The sequence below is a fragment of the Lupinus angustifolius genome, chromosome LG10 (genome assembly GCF_001865875.1).
Source record: "Lupinus angustifolius cultivar Tanjil chromosome LG10, LupAngTanjil_v1.0, whole genome shotgun sequence".
Classification (NCBI taxonomy): Eukaryota; Viridiplantae; Streptophyta; class Magnoliopsida; order Fabales; family Fabaceae; genus Lupinus; species Lupinus angustifolius.
This window is the reverse complement of record NC_032018.1, coordinates 4010013-4025392: the sequence shown is the minus strand read 5'-3', so window position 1 is coordinate 4025392 and position 15380 is coordinate 4010013. Positions and strand designations below refer to the sequence as shown.

Sequence of the window (15380 nt, the reverse complement as noted above, 5' to 3'; positions counted from 1 at the left end):
TCAAATATATACTATTCTCACTTTTTGTATAATTAAAATGTTTTGTTGTATTTGATATATTTTATATTAATTTATTATTAGTTAAATTTACACATTATAATTTTTTTTATTAGAATGTCTAATTTAATGTAAGAGGAGTAGTTTCAACTTATAATTAATATTTTGGTAGTAGTTATCTATGATTGTATTTTTTTTTTTTTGTAAAAATTTAAAATAATGTTAAGGAAAAATTTGAATGTAGAAATTATATTATGGTAATAGTTACACAATAGTTTGATTTTATATATAGTATGGATAAAATAAAATGTTATCATGTTGAATATGAATATTTAGAGATAATTTAATTTAAAAATATTATTTTACATTGATAATCATCACATTTGATAATTGCTAAGTCATGGTAAAGTAATAAGTAAAATATCCATAAATTCTTAGGCTAAATTCATATATTAAAAAGATTTATGGATCATCCAACTAACCACCTATAATTAATATATATAGGTTTAATGGCATGCTAATTAAATTAATTTGATAACATTTAAAAACCATATAAAATTAGTGCTACTTCAAGTCATCACTAAATAAATCCTTCTTGGCTAGCACTCACGCACAAATTAATCATTTTCATCACTAACTAGTAACTCCTATAGTACCACAAAGATGACTCATGAAAAACCAATTCGTTTTGGCATTCTAGGCTGTGCTCACATCGCCATCAAGCTTTGCAAAGCCATAACCACCGCACCAAACGCCACTCTTCATGCCATAGGCAGCCGTTCCCTTGAGAAGGCGGCGGCATTCATGGTGGAGCATGGTTTGCCGGAGGCAGTTAGGGTTTATGGGAGTTATGAGGATGTTGTTAATGATGATGAGGTTGATGCTATTTACATCCCTCTCCCCACTGGCCTACACGTAACGTGGGCAGTGAATGCCGCGGAGAGAGGGAAACATGTGCTGCTGGAGAAACCGGTGGCGATGAATGTGACGGAGCTTGATCGGATTCTTGAGGCTTGTGAGGCTCATGGGGTGCAGTTCATGGATGGCACCATGTGGGTGCACCACCCGCGAACATCTAAAATGAAAGAGGCTTTGTCAGATCAGCAACGTTTTGGCCAACTCAAATGGGTAAGCATTATTTAACAATTTTATGCAGTAGAATAAACTAGTTATATGTTTTATTTGTATACCAATTCAACTAAAAAGTGATATTTAATTAAAAAAAAATACAAAATAAATTTTTTATATTATTTAGACATTAATTAAGATATACTTATTCAAATATTAAGACAGAGAACAATTCTTATATTAAAGTTAATTAATATGAATTATTAAATCTAATTTAAATGGTTTTAAATTTGGTATTTGTTTTTATGAAAATTTTGTATCTTTGTATTCTTTTTTCTTGTGATTCACTCATGGATGATCATATACAAATTTTAATTGACAGCTGTTCCACTTTTGTTAATGATAAAAAAGGTTTTGGGAGAGGAATCACTCTCATACTTAAAAAAGGGTGTTGGTGTTTAATTAATATATACTTAATTAACATTTATTATTATTCTTCTTTCGTAAGTATTTAAAGAAAAACAAACATATTAAAATAACAATGGATACATCTAAAATAAATTAAACTCACAGTACATAGTACTGTACTTTAATTCTTAATTATCGTAATACTTTAACTCGAGCAACTTGCTAGTTAGAAGAAAGATTTTGAATTTACAAGTTAATGAATTCGGGAAACACTGGACTGGAACTTGTTGATATGTCTCTCAAACTTGAGAACGAATTATATAATTAATAATAGAAGTAAATTTCCAGAAAGGATATGGTAATTGGCTGCACGGTTCTCTTTCATTAGACTTTTTTCTTATGAAATTTTTTTATTAGAAAAGTTTTTGACAATGAGATAAGAAATTATGTAATTGTCAGGGTTTGAAATGCTGACACTTTATATCACACAACACTACCCATTGAAATTGAGTTGTCTTCTGAATTTCTTCAAAAAATTATGTCTTGACCTTGTTATTTTTAGAAAGAAAAATTTTGAAAGACAATTTTTAAATTTTAAATATCTTTTAATGATTTCTAAAAATACTAAATTCGAGTATGATTATGTTTTACTATATAGTCTCTACACATTGAAAGAGTATGAGGAAAAATACATGTACGGGATAATGTATAAGTTTTATATAATGTTATTTACATTATTAATAATTATTAATTTAAAAAAATGATACATATAAATGATGAATGATATATTGACTTTATATAAACGTTTATAATATATATATATATATATATATATTATATAGAAAAGCTTGGAGAATACTCCTATAGAGAAAAAATTAGGATAGATAAATCTAGTTTGAATACCAGGGCTCTATGTATTTATTCTGTTATTTTTAGTAATAAACAAAACTCAACTGTGTAGAAATTGCCTTTTGGTGTCAAAAGTTTGTCAATACTTTACTAGACAAGGTACAATTAAGCTTTACTAAATCGATAAGAATGCCGACTGCTACTTAGTTCCTTTATTTTGCACGTGACAACATTTCCATATTTCGAACAAATAAGATATAACTAATATAAGTCTTTCTAGGTTGCCGAGAAGTTTGGTAACAATCCAAATAGAAAGACTAAAATGTAAAAAGGTGTGTGTACCCCTCATTTTTATATCAGGTGTATAAAAACATGAAAATGTTGTCACTGTATAAACATTATATTTCTCCTCGTACCTAAAGATTCAATATAGTAATGTTCCATACTCAATAGGATTATTTTCCATAAGAGATACGTGTAATTCAGAAGGAAAATATTAGTACACTTTCTTATCTTTTCCCACTCTCATCATCATCATTATCATTATTATTAATCTTATAAAAGTTATGTATCTCTGTGGGTTATTCATTATCAGATACACACTTGCTTAACATACAACCCTGGCCCAGAGTTTATGAAGCACAGCATTCGTATGAAGCCAGAGCTAGACGGTCTTGGTGCATTAGGTGACGTTGGTTGGTACTGCATCCGAGCCATATTATGGGCTATGGACTATGAACTACCAAAATCAGTGCTTGCATTTCCAGGAGCAATTCTCAATGAAGCTGGTGTAATAATCTCATGTGGTTCCTCTTTGCATTGGGAAGATGGAAAATCTGCCACTTTCCATTGTTCTTTCTTAACCTACATTACCTTTGATATAACAGCTTTGGGAACAAAAGGGTGTCTTCGTCTCAATGATTTCACTCTTCCATATGATGAAAACTTAGGGTTTGGAACTTTTCATGAGTCTTCAGAGTTGGATTATGGGAAGATTGAACAAGGAAGGTGGTGTCCAAAGGCAAATGAGCATGTTGTGGAAACTGAGTTTTCTCAAGATGTTTGGATGGTTAAGGAGTTTGCTAGTTTGGTCCAAAAGGTTAAGTACTTAGAAGTGAAGCCTGAGAAGGAATGGTCAGTTATGAGTAGAAAGACTCAGCTTGTGTTGGATGCAGTGAAGGATTCCATTGAGAGAGGTTACAAGGTTGTTGAAATTGGGAGTTAGATGCTATGGAGTATATATAAGGGACAAAGATATGTTGTCTTAAAGTATGTCCCAAACCATGTACTAAACAAATAACAATGAATGAAAAACAGAAGAAAAAAAATTTAATTTTTTTAATTAACATGAAATATTTTTATTAATTTAGTATTTAATTTGGGACATATTTTGAGATACTATATTCTTCTCCATATATAAAGGACATAAGGCCTAAAGCAAAATTTAAAATGGCACTAAGGTTGGTGTAAATGTAACTTTAAACAAAGTAAAGGAAGATAAAAAATGATGCATGCTGCTTATATGCCGAAACCTTTTTGTTTGCATTTAATTATTTACCTTATATATGGAATGTATGTATGATGATGCATAAAGGAATGAGTTGTGATGTAGACTTCAGACTATGTTGCCTCTGCACTATGAAGAGTGTAGTAAAACTTAATGTCAATATATTGTTGTTATACTTATATCCAGAGTTTCTAAAATTGTAATTGAGTTGTTATCTCTAGTTCAGGTATGAAGTTAAAAAGTAAAAACAGGAATAGGGAAAACAAAAAATGTCCTCGATAGTGAGCTTAACTAGTGAAGTTATGGCCTTATGGGGTAAAAAATATGAAGACTTAAATTCAAACTGTAACAAAAATATTTAGCTTAAATTCATGTTAATCAAAATTTCCTGTAGAAATATTTAGCTTATGCAAGCATCTTAATCATATTATTCAGCAGCAATAATCATTTTTACTATTTAGCATGTGGTCCTTGTGGACATGAAATAAGTTTGCCAATTACTTGCACTGAAAAGTTTTTCCTTGTTGCTACTACTAATTGAATTCAACAACTTCCTCCAAATAACCAAGGGAAATTTTGGAGAATAATCATGAATAAATTGATTTTTTTTAAGGCAAGGGTGTCAATGCACCCGATAGAATATTTTAACGAAGAAACTTACAAAAGGACATTAAAAACTTTTGAACCAATAACTAGGTAAAAGCATTCTATTCCTATTAAACTCATAAGAAATAAATTGAGGAATTGAGTTCCACCAAAAATCAAATCTATAAGTTACACCATAATTTGCAAGCTTGTCAGCACCAGAGTTCCCCTCTCTATAGATGTGAGAGACTTTGAGATTGATAGAGTGCAATATGATCTTGCAATGATCCCAATAGTTCCTTAACTTCCACGGAGGAGTCATGTTTCCATTGAAGATTTCAACCACCATACTTGAATCACATTCTAACCATAAATCATTCCAAGACATAACTTAGGCTAGATGGATTGCAGAAATGGCAGTGAACAGCTCTGCATATAAAGAGTCTTGTATGCCAAGATAGGTGGCAAAACAGCCCAAGAAATCCCCATTACTGTCTCTAAAAATGCCACCTCCACCTGCCTGTCCTGGTGAGCCACGGACAGCACCATCAGAATTCACCTTAACCGAACCCTGACAAGGAGGAAGCCACAGGACATGGGAAATTGAAGGAGTAGGGAGAAACTTAGGAGTAATCTGGAAGGCTCTGATTAAACCAAACTCATACAGGGAAGGCTTAGCAGCCAACCTTGAATGGTTTCCTAATAAGGCCAAGTCTCTCTTGATAGCATGGCACGCTTGGATAAGGCTAACTTTGTTGTCCTTAAACCTGCATTGATTTCTACAATACCAAATGCTAGAGATTATATGGATTATACAAGCTGAAACCACAAGCTTCAACTGCGGGCTCCAACATGGCAGACAAACCATGAAAATGCTCTCAATTGAAGACTTATCCATAGGAGAACCAATAAGGTTACCAAGCCAATTCCATAACGAAATTGCAAAGCTGCACTCGAAGAAAAGGTGCTTGGAGGATTCTTCCTTAGAGTTGCAAAGGGCACAAATTGAGACCATAGCCAATCCTCTCTTTTTCAGGTTTTCATGTATAGGCATTTTATTGTTGTATAGCCTCCAAGTGTTAAAAGACTTTGTAGGAGGAATAGAAGGAGACCAAAGTAACTTACACCAATTCGGTTGTGCCATAGGAGGACTATAGAAATTATAAGCATCCTTCATGCTAAGACTGCCATCATTTGAGTGCATCCACACCAACTGATCATTCTGCATATTTGAAACATGGATTTTTGTAATAGAGCTCATAACATCAGGGTACTTTGTAGCCATCCAAGAAGGGATAATCCATTTATGATCCTCTATGAAATCACTGACCTTAGCAGTCAAGGAGGGGTGTAAATCCAGAGGGATAGGCAGAGATTGAACCAGAGGGCAACCAAGCCAATTGTCTAACCAATAGTTTATTTTGGAGCCATCACCAACAAGCCAAATTGAATTATCAGAGACATCTTGCCAAACTTTTCTAATACCAGGCCAAACAGAGGACTTCACATAGCTAGCATTAGGACAACCAGCTTTATAGAATCTTAGTCTCTAGAAAATAGCGCACTCATGAGGTGAAGTTTTCATTTTCCAGGCTAGCTTGAGAAGAGCAGCTTTATTCAAATCAACAATGGATCTCAAACCAAGACCTCCATCTTTGATTGGAGTGCAAATTTTGTGCCAAGCAACTGTTACTAGTCTTCTAGTGTTTGTATCACCAGACCAAATAAAATTCCTTATGCTTTTGTCAAGAGATTTAGGCAGAGAAATTGGCTAAGAGTAGACCTGGAAGCTGTAGGTCATCATGCTATGGATGATGGATTTAACCAGCTCAACTCTGCCCATAATAGATAAAGATGCTCCTTTCCAATTTGACATTTTGTTGACAAACCTGTCAGCTAAAAGTTGGAGGTGAATGGCTTTAGGTTTACCTATGAAGATAGGGACACCCAGATAGGAGAAAGGAAGACAACCAGCAGAGAATCCTAACCAAGCAGATAAATTAGCAATTTTTGCAGCAGAGGCATGGTTAATGAAGAACTTACACTTACTTAAGCTGATTAATTGACCAGAAGCTTGAGCATAAGTTGAGATTAGCTTATCTAAGGCCATAATATCCTTCTTAAGACCCTTGCAGAATATGAGGATGTCATCAACATAAAGGACATGGGAAGGGGTATGAATCTACCCAGTCCCAAAGATGGGGTGCATTTGCCCCTCAGCATGCAACTTGGAAAGACCTCTGCTCAAAACATCCTCATCCAGGCAGAAAAGAATGGGAGAGAGAGGGTCTCCTTGCCTAACACCCCTCTTACAGCTAAAGAAGCTAGTGCTATGCCTATTCACAACAATTGAGAGCTTAGCAAAGCTCAGGATAGTAGAAACCCAGCCTATAAATTTTGCATGAAAACCAAAAGCTTGAAGAGTAGCAAGTAAGAAGCTCCAATCAATTGTGTCAAAAGCCTTTCTAACATCCAACTTAATGGCAAGGTTCCCTCCAAAAGACTTGTGATCAAGCAGGTTAATGGCTTCAGAGGTAATACAGATACAGTCATGTATGTACCTTTCTTTGAGAAAACCCTTTTGCTGATTGGAGACAATACTAGGAGCAATAATGGCTAATCTGTCAGCAAGCACTTTGGTGATCACCTTAAATTGAAAGTTAGCCAGGGCAATTGGTCTAAAATCATCAATCTTATCAGCACCTGAGAACTTAGGAATCAAGGCCACTGAATTCGAATTAAGGTTTGGAAGGATCCATCCCTGAATGAAGAATTGAGTGACTGAATTGCACACATCAGAACCAACTATATCCCAAAATTCTTGGAAGAAGCAACCACCAAAACCATCAGGACCAGGAGCACCATCCCCATTCATACCAAAAACTGCCCTCTTGATCTCATCAGCTAAAGGAGTCTTAGTGAGCATATTGTTTTGATCCTTAGTGACCAAGACAGGGACCACATATTGGATTAGACCATTCTGCTCAGTATAGTTTTCAGAAGCATACAAGTCAGAAAAATAGGATAGAGCATGACTAGCAATTGAGTTCTGATCAGAAAGAATGTTGTCCCCTGACCTGAGCATAATCATGGCCTTAGATGATTGCCTGATCTCGGTTAACTTGTGGAAGTAGGCAGTATTTCTATCCCCACTAAAGTGCCATTTTATTCTAGCCTTTTCTTTCCAATAAGCCTCTTCAACTAACAGAGCATACAAGAGCTCTTTCTGAGCTAGATTTTCCTACTCAATAAGGACAGGGTCTTACCTCCTGTGTGAAGATTATGCTGGATGATGTCAACCTGCTCCAGAGCATTCTTGACCCTGAGGTGAATGTTGCCAAACACTTCTTTATTCCAGATTCTCAGGGCCACTTTTAGAAGCTTGAGCTTCTTAGATAGCACAAACATAGGACAACCATACACTCTCACCTTCCAATTGTCCTCAACCAACTTTCTCAAGCCAGGGTGAAGCAACCACATCATATGAAACTTGAAGTTTGCCTGAGAAGGAGAAGAAGCATCAGAAGCCCAGAGAAGCAGGGGATGATGATCCGAGCAAGAACGAGGCAGAGTGCAGCAGGAAGTGCTAGCCCATTCATTTAACCAAGAGTCATTACATAAAGCTCTGCCAAGCCTTTTTTCAGTATGAGCTATCCCCCTCCTTTTATTAGACCAGGTGAAAGCAGCCCCTCTGGTAACAATATGAGTGAGGTTTGCACCTTCACTAAAATCTCTAAACTCATTACAAGAAGTTCTATTGGGAAGGTGAGCACCTCTACACTCATTGGCACCCAAGATTGCATTGAAGTCACTAATGCAGCACGAGGGGCCAGGGTTAGAAGCAAAAATAGAGTGAAGCTCAGACCAGAGGTCTCGTCTATGCAGGAATTGAGTATGTGCATAAACTGCACTTATGAAAAACCTCTTATTATTGTTCATATCCATAGCCAAGGATATTTGTTGAGTGGAGCTAGCTATGACCATGGGTTGAATGTCCACCTTACAGATACCCCAAAGAGAAGAAATTAGAGGACCTCTATCATTAGTAAAGAAAAGCTTCATACCCATTTTTTACCAGAACAAAGGTTTTATTTTGTTCAATACATAGATATTGCACATAAGGTCAGAAAAATTACAAACTTACAGACATTGATGTCTTCAAGATAAACACTCAATAATTTCTTGTCAACTCACCCACTTGCCAATAGTATAAGCCAGCCAAGGATGTATAAAAATCAAAAGAATTTCAAATTATATATATAAGCTATTAGCTAATTCTAGTTGATAATCAAAAGCTTCATTAATTATTCATCCAAACTTAGAACACTTCAACTTTTGTCTATGGAAAGCTTTTCTAGACTCTTAACTTTTGGAAGTGCCATTTTTTGTTTGATTGGAAATGTAGGCTCTGAGAGATGGTGACTGAGTGAGAACATCAGGTGCAATAGTAGTATTCTGTGCTCCACTCTTCTTTTGCATTCTTCTCCTAGCTAAGAACCCTCTAACCCAAGGAGTCACATCCTCATTGATTTTAATCATGATGAAGAAAATAATGCGGTAGATAATGATCATGCTCAAGATTACACTTAAGTCTATCCACTTTGATCTCTTGACATCAATCTGGAACACATACTCTAGGATATATTCTCCTGGTATCTTAGGAAGGTCCGGTGTCTGGTTGTCGAACATCAATCCTCGAAGATCATTCTGGTATTGGCCCTGAAATAATTTTCATTGTTTTTATATCATCAGACTTAACCTTGTGCCATTCAAGTTTCAACAATGGGAATGTGACATTAGTTATCTATACCTGTAATGCCCAAAAGTGGAAACTGATGTAAGACATTGGGTAGCGCCAAACTGGTTTTGGGATATCATGTGGGAGCCTAAAGTAGCCAGACACCAACATGAATATGCCCTGCAATTTATGAAGTCGAAAAATAACATTGATTAGTTATGATTAGGTGCAATTCATTATTCATGACAAATTATTGAGCAGATGTTAGAATTTTGACTGATTATGTAACTCAGGCTTGCAATAAGTACTATGACATTAAGTATATCTAGCTCAAGGATACAAGCCTAATACATCATCATGACTTATATAGACCAGAAATAACTAAATAATCACTAACCAACTCAATTAGTGGTCAATTAAGCATGTGTGGTAGTTCTTAGGTAGATGATATTTAATGTATGCTTTGATTATGAGGAGGTGCATACCTGAATCCCTGCTCCAATTATGATGCCCATGAGGAAGTTAGGAACAACACTAGCAATTGCCATCATTAAGCTTTCAACCACTGTAACACTTGCATAAAGGCACAACACAAAGAACAGGTAGTGCCAAAAACCAGGATGCAGCCGAACCATGAAGTAGCAAATTGTTCCTGAGAGGAAGGTAATCAATATCAGGAACGGCGTTGCGGATATAGTGTTGCTGATGACAAATCCAAGGACACCATAGTGTCCATTAAGCCTCTCCCTTTGAAAAACCTGCATTCATATAGATATAGATATATAACCATATGAATTGTTATACTATGCAAAATGCTGGAGACTAAAGGTTACACAAGGAACAAAACTTACCTTCATATCTTCAACAAATGAAGGGAATCCACCAATTGACATGAAGGTGACAAAACCAAAGACAAAAGATGCACATGAACCCCTAGCCTAGAAAAGGAAAAAAACACAGTTAACTTTCATGCCAAACTGATCCAGATAAAAAACATGTTAATTCCTTCTAGCTAAAAACCATTGGTTGTCTAGCATTTTTTTCTTAAATCTAAAGTTGATTTTGAGGGAAGCCAAGTTTAAATTGCTATTAAAAATGATAATTTGAGGTACCAGAATTGAGTTGTAGCCAGTCCCAACATTCAAATAAATGCTTCCAATGCAGAGAGTAACAACAATGTAGATTACAAGCCTAAGCCAGTAGTAGCCAAAATCTCTTGACATGTTGATGAATGAGCGCTTGGTTAAGATATAAGACTGCATGAAGAAACTAGCTTGACTTCCTCCTGCATCAAGCACAGTCCCCTTCTGCAGAATTTGTGACAATATACATAATGTCAAAAAATCAGCAAGAAAAAAGAGGCTACTTAAATTGCATAAGAACTACTTACAACTTTGGATATCTCATCAACTTTTTGTCTTGCAGCATAAGATTGCTGAGAAGTGCGGTAATAGTCAAGAAGAGTTCTTATTGCTTCAGCAGTAGTGATCTTGTCTAAAGGATCATCACTTCCCTCAAACTGAAATTTCAAGGTTCAAAGTAAATATTGGCAAATATATACATATAGTTATAAGTATGGATAAAAAAACTAAACTAAAGAACCATTTTTTTACTATCATCTCAGTTACAGTGGTCTCCATCAGCTACTTTTATGTTCATAAAGAAAAAGAAACTTTTAAGAATATAACATTTCAAAAGGAGCTTCACATTCCAAATGAAACTACATTTCTTAAGTGGGAAGACTGGCTAGTAATTAATGACTAAAGATTACTCCTTGATACAACTTTAATGCAAAATTGAGTGAAAAGGAACAACAAGTAAGTACCCTTAATTTCATGGACCCTTTAAGAGTGCTCTTGACTTTGTCAAAATCAGAATTAACACACCTAAGAAAATGATCCGAAGGGTTCCTCAAAGCAGGACATGGAAAGCCAGCTTGTGCAAAGAACTGCGGTAGCATCACTCAAAATAATTAATATAACATAGCTTCAATCCTTAACAAGAAAAGAAAAAGAAATTTTGCATAAGAAGAAAAAGTTAGAGGTGAGAGTTACAATCACCTCATATGCTTCAGAAGCTTGGCCAAAATAAACAGTCTTGCCCCCAGAAAGCAAGTACAATTGGTCAAATAGTTCAAACACTTCACTGCTTGGTTGATGAATAGAAGCTATCACAGTTCTCCCATCTCTTGCCAAAGCACGTAGTGTCTGAGTCACAAAGAAAGCTGAAGCACTGCCACACAATAAAATTACCAACTAGTCAATAAGATATGAACTCAGCTGAAAGAAACTTTTCTTCTTAACAAACTTAGTCAATATATAGTAGACAGCAGAAACCATTAGAATGGTACAAAGTGTACATGAACACATGTTATGGCTACGTAAAATAACATAATGATTAATACATATAAATTCTAAAATGAATTTTACCAAAAAAAAGTAGAATGGTACCAAGTGTTGGTTAAGAAATTAAAGATATCAAGTTGGTATTGGAAGATGTTGTCTTCAAAGGTTTAGAAGTTGAAAAGTTTTACTTGTCAATATAAATTTTCCATATTCTGTTACCTCAAATATTAAATGATAAAGTCTTATATTTATTAATGATGTTGCAAGAAGTTTTACACTTAATCCTGACTATGCTCACTGTTTAGAAATGTAGTTCACTTCTATTAAAATCAATCACCATGGGATACTATGTCACTAGATTAAATATTTTTTATTAGTAAGAGATAATATATATAATATATTACAAATTCAAAAGGATATTTCAATAAAAAAAAGTTTTATTTTTTATTTATCAACCCATGACTCTATTATTGGTGAAGAAACAAATAATTTAGGACATTGTACTTGAATATATTTATTACTTATATGGGTGGTTAGAATTTAAGATGCAAACACATGGACAAAGAAAATAAATGCACATAACAACCAACCTGTCAAGGCCACTGGTTGGTTCATCAAGAAAAAGCAATCTAGGTCTCATCAAAATTTCCAAAGCAATGCTAACCCTTCTCTTCTCTCCACCACTGATCCCACGCAAGTGCCAGTTCCCTATAACTGTGTCAGCACAATCTTGAAGACCCATTGCAACAATGGTACTTTCAACCAAAGCTCTTTTATCTGACCATGCCATTTTATCAGGTAAACGCAACCTTGCTGAATATGAGATTGTTTCTCGTACAGTTAAGGTACCAATTAAGTTGTCATCTTGTGTCACGTAAGCCTAATAAGTTTGGTTAAAAGAAACATCTAGATCAAGTTAGGAATTAACAACAATTGTACAAAAGTAGTATAGTGTATGGTAATTAAGGACAAAGTACTTTGCAAAAGTAGTAGTACAAGTTTTATATCTAACTAACTCTATGGGTATTTAATTTGCTTTTAGATATGTAACCTACCAAAGTTACTCTCAAAAGTTCAAAATCTAACAAGATCGAAGGGCATCAAAGACCACGAAAGGTGGTTGTTGTGAGTCATTTATGGGAGTTTAAGTTGTATGGTGAAGTTACTTCAATATTTTTATAATTATTGTAACAGTGTTTTTCTATTTTAAGCTCATGGACATTGAGTAGTTGAGGTATTAAGGGAAAAAACAACTATTATTATGGAAAACTAATTATATCGCCTCTCAAAATAAAATAAAAAAACTCTATATGAAACAATGTTTTATTATTAGATAAAAATAAATTTTCAGATTAAACCCTCTCCAATAGGTAACAATCTCCCAAAATGAAAACTTGTTTGTTTGGAATCTTAAACTATTAAACATGTATACTCAATAAAAACACAGATTTATAGAACTATTTTATTTATAGATATAACACAAGACTCCTTTAGGCTTTGAGATCTGGACTATCCACCTGATTTTTTGTCATAGTTTTTAACATGAAATTCAACTTACTTAAAAAAATGACAAAATTGAAGTGATACTATTTACATATACAGAGGTTTTGATGGCATGTCATAAGTAGGAATGAGATCGGCTGTTCCAAAAAGTTGTGCTTTTCTTATGTCTCTATCCAATAGTATTTTACAAAATAATATAAAATATTGATTTATTTTTTTATAACTTTTTCTAAATGATGTATTTTGATTGACTTTGACTATATCCTTCCAATGAAAGATAGTCATACAAATTACATGTCAAGTAAATAAGGGCAATAAAAGAAGGAAAACATTCCATGCACATCAATATGGTGTCTAATGTTCTTTTTTCATGAAAAATATACAGAATGGTTTATAAAAAAGATAACAAAATATAAGTTAGAGATAATGATAAATGTGTCTAAATTTTGGTGTAAAATGAGAGAGTTGATAAAAAGGAATCCATTAGAAGAAAAGAAAGAGACTCACAGCAGTGCCAAAAGAGAGCTTGGCTTTGCGACCATTCAGAAGAATGGTGCCTGAAAGGAAAGCATTTGCAGCCAAACGACTAGAAAGAGCATCAAGAAGAGTAGATTTTCCTGAACCTGATGGTCCCATAAGAGCAGTGAAGGTACCAGGTTCAGCATAGCCAGTTAAACCCTCCAAAACATTCTGTGTTTCTCCATTGCTAAGTGTAACCATCACAGTTAGATCCTTCCATGTAAGTCTTGCTGAAACATCTCCAATCATCTCTGTGTCTGTCTTTTCTCTCCAAATGGTTTCACTCAAAGGACTTAACCCTGGAAGTGTTGTTCCATTATCTGTTGCCTTGCTGGCCTCTATTTCCATACTTACATGTGTTGCTTCACAATTTCTCATCTTTCTTTTAACCTTTATACCCTTTTTTAGCTTCAATACAATATGGTCTAAAGAGTTTTAAAAAGAAGTGGCACTGAATCCTTTGCTTTGTATAAAAGTTCTATTAGGGGAAAGGGTAACTAAATATTCCCAAAGGGAAGAAAACAAAACTTTGATGCTATGGAAAATGAACCAAAAAGAATATTTAAAGGGTTAAAGGAAGAGTATGACTATGGGGGAGTTATTGTAGAAAGAAAAAAGGCTTGGAGAGGAACAAAGAGTAGGAGGAAATAAAATTATGAGTGGTGAAATAGGAAAGGTATGTTGAGAATTTTGACTGAAAGATTTTAAGAGCTAAGAGAGATATCCCATGCAAAAGGAACCTCTCATAGAGTTGTGGAAAGGTTTAGTTTTGGCATGAACAAGAGGAGGTGATTGGAGTTAAAGAGCCTATATTATGGTATGTGATATAAGGAACGACCATAGAACATATACTAACAAGTACTACTCATTTTTTGGCTCAATTTTCGATCGAATTTTAGAGACTAGGATGAGGTTCAAAGTATGAAGTGTCAGCCATTTTATGGAGCACTTAATTGGTGCAGCTAAGTGTTGGTAGCTACATTTAATGCCAAAACCAACCCATGTGAGGATGAGACTGAGATGAAAGAAATAATCTTGCAATAATAACTTAAAAGATTTAATATTCACATACTAACGGTGTAAGTATTTTTATATGATCAACAAATACTTATTATTCATATGTTAGTTATTATTGACTTTCAAATAAAAGCATTACAAATCAATGGTGGATAATGTGCTGACAGTATAAATTTTTTATATCATTAATGCATAAATTTTAAACTCAAGTGTATATTATAAATATCCATTTATATTTTTTTATATATTATAAATTTATATTATATTGGGTTATATATAATCTATTTTATTTTTATTAAATAAATTTTAGTGAATAAGCAATAACCATAAATTTATTACATATATTATTGTTCATTTAATTCATAATATAATATAATATATATATATATATATAAATATAATGATTATTATAAAATATATAATTATATATTAAATTTGAAAAGATGTTGAGTACCAATAAATAGTAAATTGGTACTCACATGGATACTAATAAATTGGTGCAGTTATAGACACATATAAACATATAAACATTACTTGCATAGTTAAAACTAGTAATCATAGCTAGATGAGTCATGTGTTAAAAGAGTAAAAATTTATTTTGGTTACTTCAAATTTTTGCTTGTACTTATGTGGTCTTTCAAATATTTAAAATCATATTAAAAATATCAAATGTGGATCAAATTAGTAATTATTTTTAACATTATTATAATTTATCACAAAAACTTAGGATACATTCACAGTAATTGAATACTAGCTTAAATATTTACTTTCCAGAGTTAAATTGGTATGCACACAATTATTTATTAAATAATGTTTTTAAAACACTTGTTAATAATTTTGTATA

General features: G+C 33.7%; 2 protein-coding genes across 3 annotated transcripts; one reads left to right on the top strand and one right to left on the bottom strand.

The window, feature by feature from the left end:
• On the top strand, positions 661-3566 carry LOC109358148 (uncharacterized oxidoreductase At4g09670-like). The gene is made up of 2 exons (XM_019602224.1): positions 661-1125; positions 2918-3566. Exons 1-2 carry the CDS (start codon positions 661-663, stop codon positions 3545-3547), a joined length of 1095 nt encoding a protein of 364 aa, XP_019457769.1. The 3' UTR covers positions 3548-3566.
• LOC109358625 (ABC transporter G family member 11-like) lies at positions 8533-14404 on the bottom strand. 2 transcript variants are annotated; one of them, XM_019602960.1, is made up of 11 exons: positions 13946-14404; positions 13508-13885; positions 12088-12377; positions 11213-11384; positions 10978-11100; positions 10543-10671; positions 10265-10459; positions 10004-10090; positions 9638-9910; positions 9225-9332; positions 8533-9133 (listed from the first exon to the last, which is right to left on the bottom strand). In XM_019602960.1, the coding sequence occupies exons 2-11, from the start codon at positions 13865-13867 to the stop codon at positions 8777-8779; spliced, it is 2094 nt and encodes a 697-aa protein (XP_019458505.1). In that variant the 5' UTR covers positions 13868-13885; positions 13946-14404; the 3' UTR covers positions 8533-8776. The 2 variants fall into 2 exon arrangements, with proteins under 2 accessions (XP_019458505.1, XP_019458504.1); XM_019602959.1 differs by having other exon boundaries at positions 13508-14404.

What these genes read in the sequence shown, in the direction of transcription:
- LOC109358148 (XM_019602224.1), top strand. Translation starts at nt 661, where the DNA reads ATGACTCATGAAAAACCAATTCGTTTTGGCATTCTAGGCTGTGCTCAC. An exon ending in GTTTTGGCCAACTCAAATGG is followed by an intron (nt 1,126 to 2,917) that starts GTAAGCATTATT and finishes ATTCATTATCAG; the next exon opens with ATACACACTTGCTTAACATA.
- LOC109358625 (XM_019602959.1), bottom strand. Translation starts at nt 13,897, where the DNA reads ATGAGAAATTGTGAAGCAACACATGTAAGTATGGAAATAGAGGCCAGC. An exon ending in CATTTGTTGAAGATATGAAG is followed by an intron (nt 9,911 to 10,003) that starts GTAAGTTTTGTT and finishes ATATGAATGCAG; the next exon opens with GTTTTTCAAAGGGAGAGGCT. An exon ending in TAATTGGAGCAGGGATTCAG is followed by an intron (nt 9,333 to 9,637) that starts GTATGCACCTCC and finishes CATAAATTGCAG; the next exon opens with GGCATATTCATGTTGGTGTC.